This window comes from Pholis gunnellus (assembly GCF_910591455.1).
Source record: "Pholis gunnellus genome assembly, chromosome: 7".
Taxonomy (NCBI): domain Eukaryota; kingdom Metazoa; phylum Chordata; class Actinopteri; order Perciformes; family Pholidae; genus Pholis; species Pholis gunnellus.
Window position 1 is genome coordinate 27669056 of NC_136533.1, and position 24573 is coordinate 27693628.

General features: G+C 41.2%; 1 protein-coding gene across 1 annotated transcript in view; it reads left to right on the forward strand.

The window, feature by feature from the left end:
- The window catches only part of LOC306698749 (NT-3 growth factor receptor-like), a gene marked incomplete at both ends in the record, with an annotated part of 212451 nt that overhangs the window by 35054 nt on the left and 152824 nt on the right, over nt 1-24573 (forward strand). Inside the window, 2 exons of the mRNA XM_079163218.1 lie at nt 7857-7931; nt 19818-19889. Of these exons, the coding sequence (XP_079019344.1) occupies nt 7857-7931; nt 19818-19889 (147 nt within the window). The remainder of the gene's footprint in view (nt 1-7856; nt 7932-19817; nt 19890-24573) is intronic.

A 24573-nucleotide genomic window follows, 5' to 3' on the forward strand; every position in this document is an offset into this window, starting at 1 on the left:
AATCGGGTTCATTTGAAATACAAGGTTTATAATGACGGATGTTTCTTTTCATTCAAGCATTGCAAGTGGCTGTGTTTGCCTTGCTGTACTCGAATACAAGGGGTTTCTGTTTAATTCCACAAAGGCTCGGGTCGATAGCCTATGACTGTTATATAATAAGAACAATCTTCAAATGTATCTGCTTGGCACAACCAGCAAGCTACTGGTGAATCAAACATAATGTCATGGTAGAGATTTGTCTGAGCATCCTGTCTTGTCGTCCATTGTCAGAATAAATCTAGTTAACTTTTTATTTTAGCTGTTCTTTGTGCTCGGTAATTCTTTTGACAAGGTGCCTTGTTTGATTGATAGTTGGTAGTTTCAGGACTGGTTTGAGCTCAGAGATCATTAAAACCTGTTAATCCCAATTGGGCGTCGCAAGAGTGTTTTGCGAAGAAGAGAGTCATATAAATCACTTTTCCGAAACGAATATAATGAATTTTACCCACATGCTATATACCTACTTAACGACAAGATTCTGAGAAAAAATACAAAAAGTCATTTTACTCACTCAAAACACAATTATACACAAAGTAATATATAAACTACCAAGATCGAGTACAATACCACGTATTTTTTGGCGAGCTGCAGCAAGCTACGCACTCCGAATGCAGAAAAAAAGAGACCGTCATGGCCGAATGACAGCTTAGCAAGCATGACAATTCCACCCTGAATCCGCAGATATCTTCCATATTTCTCTCCTTCAAACTGTTCAAACGTTACACCGTGGAACACACACACAACAATCAAACCACAGAGCAACAAATTTGAAACGCATCGTACCTTGAGCTGGTCTGCTGGGTGAAAAACTGTAAATCCACTTAAATCTTTTTGCTACATATGTGCCGGTCCCTCTCTTTCATTTAAGAGTAAAATAGAGTTAATCAAGGCATTTATGCATAGGTAGTCCTCCTTTTACTTTTCAGCGAATCATTTCGACTGCTCGTCTGTTGCGCAACTCTTTTATGGAGTTTTAGTGGCTAAAAGTCTGTCAATCACCTGACTGACCGGTCCACTGCATTCTACATTCATTTCCGCATTCTAAGATGTATCACATGTGCAAATCGACCAATCATAGGCTTCGAAAACTGCCAATACACACACAGGGAGCGACGAAAAAAAAGAAAATCACATAAAACACATAAATCAAATTCAAAATGATGCCAAACTGCTGTATTAGATAGATTGAACCTTATTAGTGATAAAACAAGTGAAATATATAGTTATATAGTATATCAAATTGGAATAGAACAGCTGGAAACCTGGTTCCAAAATTCAGAAAATTCTGAATTTTGGCTTGACCTGGCATCAACTCTCTGTACTCCAACCTCTATCAATTTGGCCTGCTTCACTTTATCAAAGCCAATTCTTTTTTAAAAAGGACTGCTGACATGTTGTGCTATGATTGTGGAGAGTTTTAGGCTTACTGCTGCATTATTTTAAAGACAAAAGTGCTTTTTTTCCCAGGCGAACCTAAACATTTTCAATTTGAGCTGTGTTATATTCATTCTGCATTAACCAGTAACATATACACTGATATGTACACAAATTAACAAACTATCACGAGTGTTAGTGTTATAATTCCATTGAAATTATTCAAATAGACCTTGTAGTTAGCGAGATAAGCCCCTTTGAGTATGGGTATGAAATTTTCGAGCAGAGGCCTCAAAATAGGCTTAGGGGTTAAAAGGTTAATTAACGAGAATGTTTGTTGGGGTACAATGTGTTTTAGGCTACAGGCTTTTTTATCTGTAGACAAATACACGCATGTGTCATAATCTTTGTTTGTTTCCAGCTTTATTTTGAAGTTCCCCGTCTCTTGTGACCTGTGTTTGTTTGACTTCCTGTCTTCGTGGTTTCCCCTCCTTTCTTCTGTGGATCACCTGTGTTGTATTAGTCTCGTTAGCCTTGCTCTGTTCCCTTGTGCTTTTTCCACCAATCAACTTTCGTCCTGCCCTCGTGTCTGCCCACCTGTGTCTTGCTGTCTGATTAGTCCCTTGTGTATTTACAGTCCTTTGTCTGTTGGTTGTTATAAAATAAATATAGATTTATACAAAAGAGCTTGTGAGCCGTGTCAGTGGTTGGAATTTATTTCATTGCCACACAAGCTGCCCGTTCATGTTGGCATGAGATGCTTTGTATGCCATGCTTGTGTGCCATATATAAATTATGTGAAACCTGCACCCAGACAGACCAGGAAGGCAAAAAAAGAAACTTTTGCTTATGTATATGTACACTCTTATAATAATTTATGGAATGATTCTCTGTACAAACAAATCTTTTGATGTCAGCTTTATTCAATGCACAGAAGCAATATCTGGATATCGTTGATCTTGTTTTAAAAGTGTTGAGAGACATTAGCGGAGTATCAATATGGAAAACGATTGTAGTCCTCTGTGTAAGGGTCTTATTTCCCATTCTCTCCATAGCCTGAGATGGCATAGCTGCCTTTTGCTACACAGCTATAGCTATTCTGTGCTACACCAATAAGAGACAGAGCCGAAGAGTCACAGAGACAGAAAGAGAGCATATAGGATGACACTTTCTTACTTGATCCGTCCTGTTTATGGTATTGATTCTGCATTGGCAACACACCGAGAGCCGTTTTAAACTATTCAACAAGTGACAACTTGCATTCAGTCTAATTATTGAAGACAGTCCCATCATTCTCTGCTGGGACATGCTTGAAAATGTAGGACTGTCTTCATTTTATCAGTTACTCTACAGCCCCTTTTCCCACGGGCCGAAAAAACCCCCCCATTAACAGCCACTAACATCTGGCTTTTGTCTTTAGTGAGAAATGTTACAATGGCATTCATTACCGGGACAAATGTCTCCGCGGTAGTCACTATTTATCAGCTCCAGCTCTGATCGGCAGTGATGGAAACATGACACCAGGGTGGAAGCGCTAATTCCCACCGCAACAAAAGTACTTGGTTAGGCTTAGGAAATGATTGTGGTTTGTTTGGAAATAAGTACTTTCTTAATGTAAAATAACTGTATGTAAATGTAAGACTGGAAGTTCCACAACAAAACTAAGGTAGAATTAGTCAACGTTGACTTGGTATTACACGGGACACAAACAGTGGTCTCCTGGGTTAAAGTTGTGTTTGTTTGACCTGTCTACCATTGACGTGGATGGGTTTAGGTGAAAGTCCAGTGTGCCCCATACATATGATGAAGGTTACATCAATGCGTTTGTAGCAGACATTGGGGCGCAGTGACCAAGTGTCAGTATTTTACTTGTTTGGAGGGAGAATAGGTTGGCCACAAAGAAATTTTTCATGTTGATGTGTTTTTAACTTAAAGGCAGTGTAGTAATTTACTTCACACTCTTTTTTTAAACCAGTAGTGTCGTGTTTTTAAATTATGAGGAGTCAGTTCTAAGTCTTTTCTCCGTGTGAGTTTGATTTGCTCCAGCCGAGGCTGCTTTTTAGCGTAAGCTGCATTTCAAGAAGGTTGCCTAGTCCATGCTGTAATCTATGCAACAAAAGAGGCAACTTTGTTGCTGCAAGCAAAGAGGATTCAATTTATTACAAAGCAAAGCCGCTTCTCTGACACTGGCCTTTCTTAAAAAGTTGCTACAGTGATTGTGGAAAAAGCTCCCATGCAGCGAGCACTCAATGGAAATACTTTTCAGAAGTTGAATTTAAACTGTGATTGTGAATGTGTCCGCTGTATAATTATATCTTAAAGAATTCTACTTCTGTGTATGTATGTGTGTGCTTCCAGTCGGACCAGTAACTGGTGTGTTAGTGGCTATTCAGACTCTGAATTGGATGAAGGATCTGTCATTCAATAAGTCAATCAGCAGGCCCTCTGTTGTCAATGTTATCACAATGTGTTTTTTTAAACTGATTGATGGTGATAATTATCACAATATAGATTTGATTAATAATAGAAAATAATGATAATAATGATCAATTTACATTTTGCATTTTTCACAATTGTTTTTTGGTTTCCCTTTTTTCCCATTTAGCATTCATTATGGAGGGAGGCATTGTGTTATCATTGCATAATGCATACACATTTATATCACACATGCATTTTATATGTACATTAATTTACATTCACGTCGTGACATGGGATATATTACATAAATAAATGGTGCGGTTTACAGTTTTAAGAGAACAGAACCCTACAGAAACCAGGAGGTTAAGAGCAAGCACAGCAGAGACTTACACTGGCTAACTTCCTGTTAGCCCCATGCTAACTTTAATGAGGATAAAATAATTCAATGGCATGGCTCTTCTAGACTTAATGTTATCAGACCAAATTCATGAAATTCTGATAGTTGTCATTGTGGAATAGGAATGTGTGTTTATGCAGCCAATGAACAGAAGTTACCATTTGGAATGCTAGGGAGTGACGTAGAGACGCCGTATACGGTTCTGGTAGCCGCAGCGACCTGTCAATCACAGTAGCCCCATCCTAAAGCACATTCATCTTTATGGTCTGTTTGACTCTAAATGGACCATAATTTACTAAATGAACATCATGCTGTATTGAAGAAGACTTGAAACTAGAGATTGAGACCATAAACTCATGTTTACAATGTTGAAATCAAGTGAGAAGTAGGGTCATTATCTCATAGACTAGACATACTTCTTTTTGCAACCAGAGGAGTTGCCCTCTGCTGGTCAGTAGAGAGAATGCAAGTTTTAAGACACTTCCACATTGCCTTCCCTCGGCAGAACCGGAGGGTTGCCGCCTGATCCTGGTATGATTGAATGACAAATGTTTCATTGAAAAGACATGTGTAACCATGGCCACAGACAAGCAATGACTGTCAGAGAGAGCAAGAGCAAGCGCAAGAGCGAGTAAATATGCAAAGGTGTTTTGGTGTTGAATCAATTCCAGGAAGACAGATGGACAAACAGCACCTCTAACTGATCTTTCCATGAATACCTTTGTAACCAAACACACAAAGAGGAGTGTAGCAGTGTACACACACACACACAAACACACACACACACGGTCAGGGCCAGGAGAAGATCTCTTGGGTAAACAGATGTTCAGTGTGATGTGGTTTGCGTGTTTTGATTTGCTGCCATTCACTGCCGGATCCAAAATGGGCCACTATCCTGTTTCTGCTGCGGGGGCTCTCACAAGGCCATGCTGCAAAAACTTTCACCGCCAACAAACCACAGCAGCCAGCCAGTTCAGACTATGTCTACATAAACACTTAAAAAACAGTTTACTGAACAATTGTGTGTACTCTGAATTAGAGCGGCACCCTAGCCGATGACAGTATCGGTGTTGGGTGCAAGCTCAGCGTAACGTTCGCGAGTATCCGGTCGAGAGAGAGAGAGAGAGGTTGTGTGTGTGATAAAGAGTAAAAAGTCAGCCGTAACGTAATCGCTGTGGATGTTGAAGTACAGTGTGTGTACAGTTTATTTGTCTGTGCCTCAAGACCCATGAGGAGACCCAAGCTAAGGTACCGTGTCTCGCTTGCCAGCAAGCAGATGATTTAAGTAAAGGGCGTTCACCCCGGATGTTAGCAACTCAGTCGCACTTAAGGTGGGCTGCCCTTTAAAGGGGGACCAGTGCTATTGTCCTTTAAGTGACAAAGCACTCCTGAGTTATATTTATTCTATTTCTTTTAAATGTTTAAAATGATAGTGTGAAACGGTTAATTATTTACATAATGTACACCACTTTTTTAGATGTACACATAACCTTTGATAACATGTTTTAACATCTAACGGACGGCTAGTGATTGACCCTTTGCTGAGTCCCAATCCTCAAACGCATACTGACCAATCATAGCATAGTATTGTCGTTTTTTGTCAACCTATTGGACCCGAGCGAGCCCCATTTGGGTTTCAGAGCGAGACATTTAATCGAAGAGTGTCGTAGAAATCAAATTTCTTAAAGAAATTAAAAAAAGCAATTTCAGTCAGGAACACTCTTGTTATAGATTTTAACCATTTATTGCAACAAATGGAATACAGTTAAACTTGGCGATAATGGCTCCGCTCTTTGAATGCTCCCCGGATTACCAGCAGCTACTGAGCTAAGACCGGGAGCATGAGCAATAACCCCCCTGGGTTTACAGGACAGAGGTACATTTTTTAAATACATTTCAAACATTTGCCAGAAGATGAACTAACAAAGAGGTGGAGGCTGGGGTGGAGGAGGCGAAGCTTCGCCAGCAGTGTGGTCTGTAGCAGCGTAGATGTAGAATGAATCAGTGAGAAGGAAGCCATATTTAAATAAACCTCCGTGAAGTGAGAGTGGGCTGTGATTGGTGCGTGGCCGATCGGAAGCTATGATTCAATCGGCTGGCTGACAGCTGGTTACAGCTGGGGCGTATAACTTCCGTGTCCTGCATGAATTTACGCTAGCTTCATTAATTATAATTTTTTTTTTTTTTTTACGAAAAAGTCTCAGCAACTTAATCATGTAAACCATTTTACACACTGCAAACACCATTATAAACTATTATACTAACTAACTAAGAAGATCCGCCACAATATCATGTATTTTACGCAGCCACCGGCGATCTAAGTACTCAGAAAATGCTTCCGAAATGGGGCCATTGCATCCTCCAAAAGTTACATCCAAGAAGCCACACAAAGCACAACGCCAACACTGCCGACATTAGAACCGCATCATACCTTGAGATGGTTTTCAGGGCGAAAACGGAGAAAACCGAAAGTTATCCAAATGAGAAATGTGTTCCTTAGCTGTGAGTGTCTGAAAGCTAAAATGGCGATTTTCCGTTCATCTGAGACAAAATGGTGGAGATTATGCTGGCCGACGAATCATCTTGGGGCTTGGGCGGTACGGTTTTGGATTTTTAGTGGCTGAAAATTCTGTCAATCACTTCATGGAACATACTGGTGTGCTCAAAATAACCACCCAGTTCGAACAAAGGGTTACATGCTAAAATCCGCCCACCATAGGCTTATCAAGCGCTCCATACACACAGACAGAGACGAGGAAATTGCATGGAGGAGAGATATGATGACCCCCAGAGGTCAAAATGGCTCAAAATGATGCCAAACAGCTCTGTTATGATAGATTGTACAATATGAGTGATAACCAAAGTGAAATATAGTGAAATATATAGTTATATAGTATATAAAAGTACAATGGAACAGCTGCAACTCCTGGTTCCAAAATGAGAATTTGGCGTGTTTGTTCATACATAAACTTTGCTTCACTTTATTTACACCAAATCTTTTTGTGAGGCACCTGCACGGTTTTTGCTATGAATTGGGAATGTTTTTAGGCTAACCAGAGCCTCATTTAATAAATTAAAGTGCTTTTTCTTCAGGCGAACCTGGGAATTTTCCCTGTTTGCTGTGTTCTGTCTTCAGCTACTATTAACCAGTAACATATACACTATTTACTCATCTCAACAAATCTCACAATTCGTAGTGTTATTAAGCCATCAAAATTATTAAAATAGACCTTGTAGTTACAGAATTACAGTCTTTTTAGTATGGGTTACAATTTTCGAGCAGAGGCCTAAAAATAGGCCTAGGGTTCAAAAGGTTTGTTAACTATGAATAAAGACCTGCTTGGCTTTAAAGAAACACTGTTGTTCCTCAATTTCTTTGTCTTCTGTCTTGAACTGTGGTGGATCATTTTTACTCTTTGATCTGTGAGCTTTAGCTATCTATTTGTATCTTTTTAAACCGTTTTCACTGCTGGATATATCCTTCAAACGCATATTGTAAACCTTTTTGTCTGCTTCTCTCTAAAAAAAAGTTTTTTTAAGTTTTCCTAAATGTATTCAATTTAAGAATTGGAAGATGAATCCATAGTCTATAATCTACTAATATGTCTCATCTTGTCCTACGTTTCAGACACATTGAGAACTGGACTGGTCTGCAGACCTTGAGGGATGTGGACATGGAGCTCTACACCGGCTTACAGAAGCTGTAAGTAGATACACACCCTTCTATGTGTCTGTTTGTTCATGCAGCGTTAGAATGTTTCTAATCCATATCGCAGATAAGATGCCTTGCTAGCCCGGGAATATTCCTATTTATCAGACTAATGCCTGGAACACATTTGTGAAAAACTGATGCTTAGTACCGATAAGACAAATGACAAGAATGTTTTAAAGAGTTCTAAGTATCTACTGTATATGCAGTGAAGCATGAAAATATAGAAATATATGCACTACATTATATTCGATACATAACAGCCAGGTAAGTTCTAGTGCCAGCCTGCTATTATAACATGCAGTCTAGGAATATTATTTATCATTATTTTCAACTGATTTTCAGTAATTTACTTTTACAACACGAAGCATACAAAAATACAACAGCAACGCATTTTTCATGTTTTAAATGGACATTGTGTATGATATGGTGGCATCTAGTGATGAGATTGCAGATTGCAACCGACCAAATACCCTTCCGCTCACCCCTCCCTTTAGAGAACTGCTGCGACGTGAGCTGCCGAGTGTAAGACCGTGGTAATGTTTGTCCGTTTTGGGCTACTCTAGAAACATGGCAGTGCAACATGGCGGACTCTGTGAAAAGGACTTGCTCTCTATGTAGTTATGAAGTGCTCATTATAAGCTAACAAAAACCCGACTCTTGGAAAAAAAGTGTGTTTAAGGAATAGAAAATTAGAAATTAGGAAAAAAGATCATGAAACATGTCCTGCGTGGGTGAACCATTGATGAGCAAATGCTTTGAAATACGTTTTAAGAAAAACATCTGTATCTCTTTGTATATGCTCAAGAAATATTTTAATACGCTGCCCAGACTTCTTGCTGTTATGGCACAGATGTTCATACTTTGAGAATTTAGTCTTGAATGATGAGATGGTCTAGTATAAGCGTTCTAAATAGTATAGCATTGAAATTGAATACTGATAGAAATAGAATAGGACTAGAAGGGACATTCCCTTTTTCAAATCAATGTGGCTAGTGAAATTTAAGATGGCGCCACGGACGGCTGCCTCGGTGTGTTGGTGCTCATTGTTTTGTGTTGTTTTTGTTTTAAATACGGTTTTCTGCTGCAATACCCGGAGCTCTTTCACCAGAGAGCAGCTCATAAACATCAGGGGAACAACTCCAGCGGACTTACTTCCAACTTTTCTTTTAACTTCAGTGGAATTACTGGACATTATCGTCCAAGGTGCGCTCACCTTAGCTCATGCAGTGAGGCGCCGTAGGAGAGGGAAACGGGCCGGCGCGCTCGTGCGTCTCCGCTCACGTGGATTTCGCACACCGCTGCCGGGCATATTTCTCTCAAACATCCACTCACTGTGCAACAAACTGGACGAACTTCAGCTACTGGTGGGGAGAGACAGAGACTTTTCTTCATCCTCCGTTTTGTGCTTCACTGAGACCTGGCTCTGTGGATCGATACCGGACTCTGCATTCCAGCTGGCTGGCTTCCAGCTGTTCAGAGCGGACCGCGACACGGAGCCCTCCGGCAAATCGAAGGGTGGAGGAATATGTTTCTACTCCAACAGTGGCTGGTGCAACGATGTGAGTGATTCTACAGCACTTTTCTCCAGATCTGGAATCTTTTATCATAAACTGTAAACCCTTTTACTCCCCCCGGTCGGTGTTTACATGCCGCCACAGGGCAACGTGCAGGAAGCACAGAGGACACTCGCCGATCAGATAAGGTGTGTGAGGCGGACCAACCCGGACTCTTTAGTTATTGTCCTTGGTGACTTCAACAAAGGAAACCTCAGTCATGAACTCCCCAAATACAGACAGTTTATTAAATGCTCAACCAGAGAGGAGAACATTCTGGACTACTGTTACACCACAATCAGCGGGGCCTATCACGCCGTCCCTCGTGCTGCACTGGGACTCTCTGACCACGTCATGGTCCATCTGATTCCGGCTTACAGGCAGAAACTCAAGCTCTGTAAACCTGTGGTAAGGACATTCAAGAAGTGGACCAGTGAGGCTCTAGAGGATCTTCGGGCGTGTTTGGACTGTACAGACTGGGATGTCTTCAGGACTGCTACCAACAGTCTGGATGAGTACACAGAGGCTGTAACTTCATATATCAGCTTCTGTGAGGACAGCTGTGTTCCATCAAGCACCAGGGTGAGTTACAACAATGACAAACCCTGGTTCACAGCGGAACTCAGACAGCTAAGACTGCACAAGGATCAGGCATTTAGGAGTGGGGACAAGGACTTGTACAAAGAGGCAAAATACAGGTTTAGTAAGGCGGTGAGAGACGCTAAACGACAGTACTCTGAGAAACTGCAACACCAGCTCTCAGCAAGTGACTCTGCTTCTGTCTGGAGAGGCCTCAGACAGATCATCAATTACAAGCCTAAAACCCCCCACTCCATGAACGACCAATGCCTGGCAGACGAGCTGAACGACTTCTACTGCAGATTCGAAAAACAATGGGACACTCCATCCCCCACAGCCACAGCCCCATCAACCAGCCCCAGACCACCAGCCCCCCCTCCCCCAGCTCAGCAGGGGCTCATGACTCTGAACCACCCATCCCAGCGCCCCCCCACCCCCCTCCCCTGTGACGACTCTCTCTATTCTGGAGAGAGACATCAACAGGCTTTTTAAAAAACAGAAGCCCTGCAAAGCAGCCGGCCCAGACTCTGTCTCCCCCTCCACCCTGAAGCATTGTGCTGATCAGCTGTGTCCGGTGTTTACAGACATCTTCAACACCTCCCTGGAGACATGCCACGCACCAGCCTGCTTCAAGGTCTCCACCATCATCCCTGTCCCCAAAAAACCTAGGATCACGGGACTTCATGACTACAGGCCCGTCGCCCTGACCTCTGTGGTCATGAAGTCTGTTGAGCGCCTTGTCCTGTCCCACCTTAAAACCCTCACCGACCCACTCCTGTACCCCCTGCAGTTCACCTACAGAGCCAACAGGTCTGTAGACGACGCAGTCAACATGGCCCTTCACCTCATCCTACAGAATCTGGACTCCCCAGGAACCTACGCCAGGATCCTGTTTGTGGACTTCAGCTCTGATTTCAACACTATCATCCCGTCTCTGCTGCATAGCAAGCTCTCCCAGCTACACCTGCCCGACTCCACCTGCAAGTGGATCACAGACTTCCTGGAAGCAGCACGTCAAGCTGGAAAAGCACGTCTCAGCCTCCCGGACCATCAGCACCGGTTCCCCCCAAGGCTGCGTTCTTTCCCCTCTGCTCTTCTCCATGTGTACCAACAGCTGCACCTCCAGTCACCGTCAAGCTCCTTAAGTTTGCAGATGACACCACCCTCATTGGACTCATCTCTGGCGGAGATGAGTCTGCCTACAGGTGGGAGATTGACCATCTGGTGACCTGGTGCGGCCTGAACAACCTAGAGCTCAATGCTCTAAAGACAGTGGAGATGGTTGTGGATTTCAGGAAGAACGCAGCCCCACCTGCCTCTATCACTGTGTGTGACTCCTCCGTCGACTCTGTGGAGTCCTTCCGCTTCCTGGGCTCCATAATATCCCAGGACCTCAAGTGGGAGCTGAACATCAGCTCCATCACCAGGAAGGCTCAGCAGAGGATGTACTTCCTGAGGCAGCTGAAGAAATTCAACCTGCCTAAGACGATGATGGTGCACTTCTACACAGCCATCATCGAGTCCATCCTCTGCTCCTCCATCACGGTCTGGTACGCTGCAGCCACAGCCAAGGACAAGGGCCGGCTGCAGCGCATCATTCGCTCTGCTGAGAGGGTGGTTGGCTGCAATCTGCCATCCCTCCAGGACTTGTTCGCTTCAAGGACCCTGAAGCGAGCTAGGAAGATTGTAGCCGACCCCTCTCACCCTGGACACAAACTGTTCATGCCCCTTCCATCTGGCAGGAGGCTGAGGTCCATCAGGACCAAGACCTCACACCATATGAACAGCTTCTTCCTGTCTGCAGTCGGGCTCATTAACAGAGCCCGGGTCCCCCACTGACTCTGTCAACCCCAGGACAATTCCTTCTGGCCACTCCCCTGCACATCTATTTAAACTTCACATCTATATAAACACACCCGACACTTTTAACATTTCACTTTCTTGTTTTGTTTTGTTGCGTACTTTATTTTATATATTATATTTTATTGTAAATTTCAAAAACTTTGTTTATTGTTAAATGTTATGCACCACCCGCCACGTCAAATTCCTTGTTGGTGCAAACTTCCTTGGCAATAAACGATTCTGATTCTAGATGGTCAGTGTGGTGGCCACTTTTATGTGTACCGCTGTCATTGCAACCGCTGTAGCGGGCTAACTTACGTATAAGAGCGACAGGGAGTGAGGCAGAAACCGTTGGACCCAGCGCTGCCACTGGCCATCAGCCCGCTGTCTGGCTGATTTTCTGGAACCAGTAGCATTAAAGTATTGTGTAATTAGCAAGCTGGCTAGCTAACCTCACTCCCTGTCGCTCTGGAGAAGGACAAGCTAGTTACCTAGCGAACTAAAGCTAGTTACCTAGCTAACCAGCAACACTGGTAAGTAAAATGCCTCTACAGTACTGAAGGTCTGATGTGAAATTAATTTAAATGGCCACATAATTAATGGAGATATTGTAAAAAAAAAAGTGGTTTGATTGAATCAAGTTTTTCTTTTTTTCTTGAACTTGTATCACAGCCAAGTTTTTGCAATCAAACAAGACAATCACCACTCAGCAGGGTTAAAAGGGAGCTGCTGTCATCAGTCAAACAAGGTGTTTTGAGGACTAGGGCACCGTTTCCAGATCACTATTAATCGTAGAAGTTAAGAGCCTTTTTTGAACATATGTTTTCCAAAGTAGCACTTAAGAACGAGTGCGCATGTTAAGAGCTTGTTAACATTGGCTTGTTAACATTGTGCTTCCGAAGAGGATGCACTTCAAAGTAACTTGGTGGATTCAATCGCCATGTGCACCGTGCCATACATTAAAACTACTTCAATCACGAAGTGCAGGGGCTGTAAACGATTCAACAGGAATGGTGTCATTTTGTGTCAACACTTTTGATCATTCAGTTTAAAAATGTAGCTAAATGTTCAGTCAGGAGTTTCATTAATATACATGTCAGTCATCAGTGTCATTTCACCCAGAAGAGATGATTATAATAAGCGGCAGGTAAAGATCCTTTAGTGTGATTCTGCTGAAGAAAAAGGGAGAGAGAAAAAAGGGAAATCCACTTTTCTCCATTAAAGTGCTCATCACTGTGATGACGATGGCAGCCTGACATGATGGGAAAAATGGAAATCAGAAACTGCAAGATGTCAGTCAATCAATGGAGTTGCAATTTGGTGCATATCAATTATTGTTCAACCATTTTCTTTTCTTATTTTCCATTTAAACATTGCAGACGGCATCAGTGGTTATGATCAACGTACAGACCTGATGCAACTCATGAACAAAAACAAGGCTGTACCTAGACACAGTGGAACTTTGAGCTAAATGCTAATGCTAAGGTGGCTCACAGTGACAATGCAACATTTTTGCCATCTTGCTTTAGCATATTGACATGCTAACATGTGCTAATAAGCACTCAACACAAATAGCAGCTGAGGCAGATGGGAATGTCATTTGTTCTGCAGATTTGGCCTTAGAAAAAGTGAAATGTTCAGCTGCTGATGGGGCTAGATGAAAAGTCACTCGGTAACTTTTTTTTTCCTATCTTGATACTTGACAACAGTCACATGTCTATATGTACAATGAAACACTTGCTGGTGGCCATCCTGACTAAAAAACGATCCCTTCCTAAAACAAGGCTTTATTTTCCCCAAAACTGACTAAATTGACGTAATGAAGACAAGAAACTAAAGACAAATATGAACAGTTACAATGGCCGATCAGGTCATTTTTGAGACAAAGGGGTAACACGAGGACAAACATTACCAACTAAACAACAAATAAAACAAAACAGGATGATAAGTCCCTTAATAATTAACCAATATACCTAAAGGAGGGGGCTAGAGGGGGTGTACACAGTGTACACATGTAGTACAAATCACTTCTGAGAACGAATGTAATGATATTTTAAAATATTTCAAAAACCTACATGATAAAGAAATTCTGATAAAATGGACCATGTAACCTATTTTAATCACTCAAAAACATATATATATATAGACAAAGTACTTCAAGATACTACCACAATTTCACCTATTTTTCGCAAGGAGAAGGCGAGCAATGTTCACCGTTACCGATTCCAGGCGCGACCTATGGCACTTTCACACACACACACTGCATATCCAAGAGCACGAGGACAACACACTGAATCGAACCATAGCTTCCGAATTATTCTACTTCGAACCATTAGAAAGTTACAATTATTCTCCCGTAGATCATCACTCTGCCCATGATCATGATAATTGAAACGCTTCGTACCTTTTAGATGTTTTTCTGGAAGAAAATCGCCCCAAACATTTTTTAATCATTTCCTCCATTTGCAGCAGCTCTCTGTCCTTTGTTCTTCGAACTGAGTCTCTACGAGCTTCTATGACGAAGGAGTAATAATTTCAGTTTTGGCCAATGGGTTTGACCCATGGGGGCGGACCACGGTTTTCGATTATTTTATTGGCTTAAAATTCTGTCAAACAACTCAAAGAACGTATCACTACACTGCCCACACTATTCCGGGTTCAAATCTGTGAGAAATGCGCAAATCGGCCGATCACAGGCTTTGGTAAGGTTCAATTGCAGTCTTCTTCGATACAGCATGATGTTCATTTAGTAAATTATGGTCCAATTAGAGTCAAATAGACCATAAAGCAGAGTATGATTTCGGACGGGCTTACTGTGATTGACAGGTATCTGCCGCTACCAAATCCATATATGGCGTCTCTACGTCACTCCTCTGCATTCCAAATGATAACTTCTGTTCATTGGCTGCATAAAAACCAACGGGGCGACGGCCGTAATCCAAGACGGCGAAACTCAAGGATTCAAAACGGCAGTCCACAAACCAATGGGTGACGTCACCTCTTATATACAGTCTATGGCTGTATCTGAGAATTTCCGATACTAGTATCGGGATCGGAACAACTTAAATGAACTCGGAGCATAGTTTTTGTTGAATGTGTTCCATTGACTAAGATCCAGTGATGGCTAAAAACAGCCATAGAGTAGAAGAAGAGAAAGTAGAAGAAACAGAAGGACGTGAGTCGCACTGACTCTGAGAAGGAGTGATGTAGCACATCCACTTCTCTGGATGGAATGGCTCCAATGCTCCAGCTGGGCGCAGACACTGGCTCCTCTCCCACTTACAACTAGCTGATTAAAACTGAGCTGCAGGTTCCTCTGCTGCTCAGTTTTTACTTTCATATCCAAAGGAGCTATTGTGGGAGATACAGAGTGCGCTAATTGCCAACAGTTGGCTGACGGTCAGACTCACTCGAGTCTTCGCTCTCAACATGCTTAAAAATGGAGCCCAGTGATTTGGTTTTGATTGTATACAGCGAACAAATAAAGTGAAGATCAGGGGCTTGTATTAGAAAGCGAGTTCAACATACCCAGAGTATCTTTCGGTTATCTGGTTTAACGAATCCTAACAATCGTGATCCCGCTAAACGGCCCTTCGAAGCTGCAAAATCCACCCAGGGTTTCTCAATCTGGTTATGAGCTTGTTCACATATAGAGCCGTTGTTTGCCGTATCTGACTAATCACAATAATGGATACGTTTGCTGTCATTAGAGCGGCACATTTTACAAACAAGCACTGACATTTTAATATTAGACAAATACGAGGAAGTTAAACACATAATTCAGGCTGAAAGTAACACAGTTTAACCTCCCAAATGCAGGAAGGATGGCTGTGTGAGTGTGTAAATGAACAGATTTCCAAAATCACTGCCTCATACAGAGCACAATAGATCTGACTGTAATTGCATGTGTGTATTTTGTTTAGTTAATGTGTTGCTTGGATGTATTATTTTGGCGCGTGTGACAATCTTTTAGCCTCATTCCTTCAGCTGCAACTCTGGCGGTGTGGAATGGACTGTGGCGCAAAAAAAGAATAAATATAAAAAACATAATTCAATGCGATAAGAAGGTTTCCTTCCATAATTTATAATCACCCACAGCGTACAACAAAGTAACCGGAGCAGAGTAACACTGCATTCAGTCTGGGACGGTAAGACACGACTCAGACGCGTCAAACTGCAACACACGGCTCAAGAAGCTGACACACATAAGTGAATATTTGATATGAATATATGATGAGAATATATACAGAATCCTTATTATATATATTTTTTTCCCCAAGTCCTTTTCACTCCGCCTGGGTTGCAGCTGAATGAGCTAAAGTATTGTCATATACGCCATAAGAATACATCTACAACACATTACATTAATATGATACACACATGTAATTATAGTCAGATCTATGTATGTATGTATGTATGTATGTATGTATGTATGTATGTATGTATGTATGTATGTATGTATGTATGTATGTATGTATGTATGTATGTATGTATGTATGTATGTATGTATGTATGTATGTATGTATGTATGTATATTCGATGACATTAGGTGTTCAGCACAAGTTACCATGGCGATCTACCCCAGTCAGAAGTGAACCTCCTTCTGAGGAGAGTTAGTTAGGAGAGTTTATTCCCAGAGTTAAGCCTAAAGTTAAATAACTAATACCACATCCTGCTTCGTAGTAGAGGCCTCTGGTGAATAGAAAACACAGAACAAATTAAAAACTCTAATATTAAATTGAACGGTTGTATGGCAGATATGGGTACGGATCTATTTCCTCTATTGTCCATCAAACCCGTTTAACCTCATCTGCCGATCTCTTTTGAACACAACTCTGCAGGAGAAGAGGACCACGTGTCCTTCAGCTACATCCGGCTGTAATGAGATTCAGAGGCAGTAGATTTGAATTGAATTTGATTTCATAGGGTTAAGATTTAATATAGTAAACACTTTTGATAGCTAATGTCATGTCTTTTTGGAGTTTGACTCAGCGATGGATTTTAAAGGGATACACGTGTAACGTAGTACATAATAGGTAGGCAAAAAAAACACTGGATCCTGGATTTCCCATGATGCAATTTTTTCCATAGGATCCTCCCTGCATGGTATATGCTCATATCTTCTTAAATCCACACCCCCAGTTTGTAACTCAGGTGCCGTTCCCCATTCAAGTCAAGGGGGGGGGGGGGGGGGGACGGACACACATGTTTTAATAATACAGACATGCTCCAGGGCCACTGAAGAGACCATTGTGTACGAGTACTAACCATGACTGGTATGTGTATAATCAGTTCCTTTTCAAAGATGATCATTTAAAGCAGGGGTAGGCTAGTTTATTTTGACATCATTGAGCAAAAATTCCATAATAACCTTTCAGTATAATATAATTCAAGAGGTCTGAGAGATTCCTGCACCTCCTCTTAGAAAATCTAGCCCGTGACCGGAGACTTTGGCCAATCGCTCCGTTGGGAACGAAAAGGAGCGGGTTTTGAGTTATCAGCATGAATGAAAAACTAAATTATTGACATCAATGGAATTATTAATGTCAGTAAGATTATTAATAATTATTAATAATAACGGGGAACCACCCTGCGAACAGGGACCAATAACCAAACTATAAACTAAGTTGCATAATTAGTCTTCACTCACAATGTCAACAGTCAAAGTACTATTACACATTCAGAGTGAAAGTGAAGGTTTAAGTTTGAGTAACAGGCCACATATCCAGCTATTATCACAATACATGCACAAAGTAATCACAGACAGCTGCTCTTTAAAGTACAACAGAGTTTATTAAGTTCCGATAATAATGATCTAGTCAACTAATATCTAAACTAACAGCAAAGCTATACATTTATGAGCACACTATCTAAAATCAACAAGCTGTGGTAAGAGGGAGATTGTGTGTGTGTGGGGGGGGGGAAACAGCTCAGACAACGTGTGATGTAATCTAAAAGTAGCTACATCACGTGGAACTGCACTTTGAAGATAGACCGAACTATCAAATTGGAGTTTATACGTGACCATGCTCGCGAGACTACAAAATGGCGCGGGACTCGAACATGGCGATAGACAATAGAGATCTCGTTATCTACACGTGTCTGAAGTAGTTAGCTCACCCGGCGCTACATTAGCTTCACACTATATGTGTGTGTGGGTTAGTAAAAGAAGAGAGAAAGCAAAAAAAAAATACCACCCCCCCCATCTCAACGCGATTGCAGCAGTATGAAATGCACAGTAGTTTCTACACAACATTAACGAGCTCGGTCGTTAATCTCGGCGATTATTGAGCATACACACCACGTTAAAAAAATGACACAGTAACTTAAGCAACACAAACAAGATAATATACACAATGACCTAAATCTGCCCAGACTCTCTACGCCTTACTATGAGTTGACCTTGTCATCGAAGATGTGGTCCTTCTGAGTTCTCGGCGGCACTCAGGCTACGCGACTCCGTGCGGCGTGGTGATGAAACTCTGTGTGTCAGAGATACTTTCTTTGGCTCTTTAAGGGAATTCTCCGTCCTTGTAACCGGCACAAATCGACTTGGATGGGAGAGAGAAGTTGTCCTCTTTCTCTGAATAATCCGTTTCTTCACGTTTTCAAAATTGTCCAGTTCTCTCTTTCTCAGGAAGCGAAACAAAAACCGTCTCTATTCGTCTAGTGAATGTAAAACTGTTTACCTCGGGTTCTCTACGTTGTGTTTGCCTCCTTACTTGCACACTGAATCACATGGGGTCCTGTGGCCCTCGGACAATTAGATCGCAGTGTTAATGTTTTATTGCTTTCGCATCTAAACATTGCTTGGAGCATACTCCTATCTCAAACTCAGATCAGGCTGCAGATTGCTCCGCAAAATAGGAAGATCCCCAGATCCCTTTGTCTCAGAGCACATGGTCAAGCACATGGCCCCAACAACTCCTATTGGCTGTTCAAGATCGAGCAGGAAAAAGTTGCTATTTCAGCTTTGGCAAAGGCTGCCTTCACTGCAGAACTACCCAAAAAAGGAACAACATCGGCAAAAGTGGAGAGGAAGTGGAGAGGAAATAAATGACTGGTATTCGTACAAGTGAAGCTTGTGCATATGACATTTGTTTTGGTGACCAAAATGTTACAATTTACTTCCATGAACTAAAAACACACTGTGAAAGGGTTAAAGTTCAGACCGGACAACGCCGGTGTAGCAACCTGTCGATTACAAGGTAGCCCCGCCCTAAAGCATCCCCTGCTTTATGGTCTGTTTGACTCTAAATGGACCATAATTTACTAAATGAACATCATGCTGTATTGAAGAAGACTTGAAACTAGAGATTGAGATCATAAACTCATGTTTACAATATATACTGAGGTAATAAATCAAGTGAGAAGTAGGGTCATTTTCTCATAGACTTCTATACAATCTGACTTCTTTTTGCCAACGAAGGAGTCGCTCTCTGCTGGTCAGTAGAGAGAATGCACGTTTTTAGACACTTCTGCGTTGGTTTCTTTCAGCTGAACCAGAGGTTGCCACCTGGATACAGCCTAAAACGTTGGATTGGGAAGCAACCAGAGGAGCCGCCCCCTGCTGGTCAGTAGAGAGAATGCAAGTTTTAAGGCATTCTCTCTTGGCTACACCTTTCAGACCCGGAGGTTGCCGTCTGGCCAAGACTTTTGAATCCACCCACCCAACTGATTTTTGAGTTGACTGATTCTTCTGGCATCGTGACATGAAAGAGCAGTTTCTCAATTCAAAAAGCAAGCATGTCAGTTGGCCATCGAGAATTAAGTATCTGAAGCACTGTTGTGATAGCAAATGTTGTCTTTCCTTTCTCGGGTGATTGTTTCTTCTTCTCTTTTAAACTGACAATAATTCAGAGTGATAGAGCTGACATTTTTCTCTCCTCTGCGTCTGTTGCAGAACCATTACGAGGAGCAACCTGCATACCATCCAGGCTCGTGTTTTCTCCAAGAACCCCCACCTGCGCTACATGTAAGTGCACACACACACACACACACACACACACACACACACACACACACACACACACACACACACACACACACACACACACACACACACACACAAACACAAAGGCATACATAAACAGCATGCATGCATACATGAATACAAAAATGCACACTGAATTATACCTAGATACAAATAGGGATGAAAACATGTCCAATACCAATTACTGAGTTTTTGATCAATTAAACCAACGGGAAGCAGGATGATTGGATGTCTGGATGTGACCCTCTCACGGTGAGAGGGAGATGGGTTTAGGTGAGCTGTGTGACACAGAGCAGCATCACAGTGATGCAGAGACGATCCTTCAACTAGTCTGCCCGAATTAGCATCATGAATTTCACTTATGTTTAAACAGCGTTAGTCCTGCCAAAAGTTGTAGCGTCACCAACTCTGATTTTTCACTACATTCCCTGCAGTCTGCAATTCTATTTATTCGTATGTTTGATTTATTCAAATCCTTACTTTTAAGAGTGCAATACTTCAACCCTCTGAACCCCAAGCCGTTTCAGGGCGTTTTTCGCTCCGGTCACATTTTACCCTCTGTGGGCTTGATTTTCACTGCAATATAAAAGTCCTGAACCTCTATGGAAACAGCACAATCCTGGCTAAAAGTAGAGGAAAATCAAACATGGCTTTTATGCAAAATAACACAGTTATCATGCTATAAATCATACAAAATAAAATAATGCAAGTTACATTTTTTTTATAATTTATTCTACAAAAATTGTAATACAATGGAATCTATACATCCAATATTATTCCAAATGTCCACAATTGTTCGCAATGTTGGAAATAAAGTGGAGGCTCCACATGCTTTATATATTGAGCTATTTACATCTTTACAACCTCTACTTACAGCCACTCCTGTTCTCTCCTCAATGCTCTGTGTTCAGGCAAAGATTCACTGAATTTCTTTCACGTGACTGTTGGTCTCAGATGAATCAATCATGGCCTCCTAGTTGCGCTGAGGAGCCCAAATGTAATGTTTTTTACAGGATTTGGTTTAAGCAAACGGTTTATTTGGGGCAAGATTTTAAATGACACATGTAGAAAATCTTTTGATGAAATATCACAATTTTAAGCTTAATTTTGGCTGCTTTTTCTGGCGGAAGCATTCGTCGACCGTGGGAAGGATGAAAATGGATGTTCAAATTTGTTTTGTTTTCCTACAAAAGTCCAGCAACACGTGTCAATTTCTGTTCTTTACATGCATACAGTCTTTTCAAGATAAACAAAAAAACTACTCTCGTAGCAATACCTACGAAAAATGATGTGGCGGAATTCGTAGATGAGCAACAAATTTGTTTTGTACTTTATCCATGTAATCTTGAACGGGGACGCATGAAGACTAACTCACACTGGGGCGGGTGGGAGATGACGTGGATGAATCCAACAAATAGCGATCTTTCCCCCGTGTGAAACGACAAGTCCATGTTGATTTACTTGTCATGTTACTTGCATACTTCAGAAATGGCACTTTCGTAGTTATTGTAACCCAAACAATGATCTATAACTAGACCTAACTAAGTGGTTTTGTCGCTGAGGGTTCTGTGAAGACGAAAGTCTATTTTGAAAGGACCTGCATACAGCAGGTAATGAGTGGAATTTGACAGGTGTTGCAGGCTTTCTTACGAAATCGCACGAAAAATGAGGAGAAACTTTTCATAGGATATCATATGACCCGTTGTATGAGGATGTTGACTAAACTACATTTGTAGTACGGTACAGTGCATTTATTTTCGTAGGTATATAGCTACAAACACTGCATGAAAACAGCCTACTTTATTCCAGCTAAAGCTATAAAAATAAAATATATCATACTATTTTATACTTATTTCTACATCTCCAAAGGTCGCAGTTATTGGTGTTGGAGATAAAAAAGAATGTTAACATTAAAAAACTGAAAGCTATCGTTCGAAGAGAGTGGTGCTTTTTAAATTTCTCATCAAACCGTTCAAGTCTATTTTCTGTGTAACCATGAATCAAATATGGCTCCCATTTGAGCAGGTCTGTCAGCTCTTCAATACTTTCTTTCCTTTTCCTCCCTTTATCTTCATCCTCCCAGTGTACCATTCCTCCCATCTCTCTTCACTTCCAAAAGTCAAAGTCGCCTGTAAGTGACAAAAACAAAGTGACAAAGCTGCGCATGTGAAGTTGTATTGGTGTGCAGTCTTTGCAAACAGCATCTTATCAATCCTATGTAGTGCTGTGTGAAAATGAAAGTGTTTTTGCATCTCAGGTAGTAAAATAAAAAATAAAAATCATTGAACTATGAAACAACACAGAATACGTAAAATTCCTTTTGACTTTACTTAAAGCAAACGACCCCTTAGAGTAACTTCTTATTACATTATAACACACTATTATAATGCAATAGAAAAGATAATGTATCACAACTATAAGAATTCTAATATACTATTGTGTGTATATATATATATATATATATATATATATATATATATGTGAGTGACCAGCAATTACCTTATAAGTCATTATAAAATGCTTTGAATAGTTTTATATTTCTTAAAGCATTATGAATGTTTGAGTGCTTATTGAACAAGGCTAAAGGCAGATTATAATGTGTCAATGGAGTTTCTCTGTAATCACTCATTTTAATACCCATACAGCGATCACACGGCCCTTGACGTTTACCTGTATTCATGTAGATTTTGTCAGACAACGTCACAATTTGATCCTTGTATCAAATTGTCTGACTTTAAACAGAAAAAAACCATGTAAAACCAACATGTTTAAACGAACATCCAGCAATGTAAAAACTTATATGGTGTATTTGGCTGCGTTAAAACACAGTAGAGCTGATCACAGAGAACCGGGGGGCCAGAGCACAACTGGATTTGTATTTTTATTCTTAGCTTTCCTATGTGACGTTTAATGAAAAGAAAAAGTTTTGATTGAAAGGATTAATTTAGTCTGCGCCACAGCTCAGACGGGTTCTTACTTTTGTAGAAACAGAATAAACATGGGTGTTATAGATGGAGTTGTTGAGTGCTATCTGTCTGCAGAGAGCATCCTTTTTTTTCAATCACCTACAGCAGCTACCGCCTTAATTTGTCATTAGTATGTTAGCCTTCAGTATTTTCTACTGCAGCACCACACGTTGCCTATTTGTTCTGCTAATGTTTGTATTTCAATAAAACCTGCCAACCATGGCCGTTTACATGAACTCAAACACTTCGTCATCTCATTCTTATCAAGCTGTTACCACAATTTTCCAGCTTTGTTTAGACACAACAGTGTGTGTGTGTGTGTGTGTGTGTGTGTGTGTGTGTGTGTGTGTGTGTGTGTGTGTGTGTGTGTGTGTGTGTGTGTGTGTGTGTGTGTGTGTGTGTGTGTAAAGCATGCAACAGCCTTCGGGTCTGACAAATAAAGCCAACACTGAAGTGCCAAAAAACAGCAGTTCCTTGAATGGCCACCCCATAGACCATTGTTAAAATGGCCAAACACAAATCAGAAATAATTATGTTTTCAGCCTGGCACAAAAACGGTTTTGGTCTCTATAGTTCACTTACCGGTTCATGACTGTGCAGTGGGTGAATTTGGTGAAGTTGGTGTCAGCGCTCATCATATTTGGCTCGTTAGCTTAGCACATTGTACTAAAAGACTCATTACAAACAAGTGTGTTTATTTTAAAAGCCCAATATCAGCATAGTTAACCATGCTAACCAAGCTCGCTAGCTAGCGCCAGTATCAGCTGTGAACTTAGTGCTTGTTATGCTAATGGTACATGGCCTTGCCATCTCCACCCTATGGTCACTTCTGGCTCCAAAAAAACTAAAGTTTTACTCAAAATTCACCCGTTCATGTGTCAACTGTGCCATGGGTGAACTGGTATATTACTTACCCGTAGTAATTATATTGAGGCTTAAAGCTATGAAATATTTAAAAGGCAATGCTTTTGAGTGAGAGGTGTTTGCCGTGGTGTTGATGCCCTTTTTGGATAATTTTTCATGCAATTATTGGATTAATAATATGCTATGGCTTTCTGGTCGGTAATTATTTGTACTAACAGACCTTCCAAGGAGTCTGTGCAACAGTTTTTTCGGAGAATGAAGTTCGGTTATTATTTTATTTATATAACTTTAGAGCACTAATTGACAGATATTTGTGTCAGCGCTCATCATATCTTTCATGTAAACTTTATCACATTGTACTAAAAGACACATTTCAAACAAGGGTGTTGTTTCTGATAGCCGAAACTAGCATAGTTAATGTGAATTACGGATGCAATATGCTAACCAAGCTCGCGAGCTAGCGATAATTGGTTACTTCGTGTTTGTTTTTCCAACAGCACATGGCTTAGCCAGCTCTACCCTCTTGTCCAAATATGGTCACTTTTTGCTCCAAACAAACAAAATGGCGATGGCCAAAATGCCACACTCATGGCTTGAAAACTTCTGATGTACAGTCAGGGTGCAAAGACAAACCAGAGCTTTCCACGTTCTTGTAAAAATCACACAGCCTACAAGACGGTGCTGACTTGCTGCTGACATTACATCACATCAAGCCAAAGTGCTATAGTTGATTTACCTGTGCAAAGCTCTGTGTGAATGCACATTATATTGTAACACATTCACTGAAACCGTGGAAACGGTGCGTGTGCTGCTACTGTATATGCTTGGAATTACAT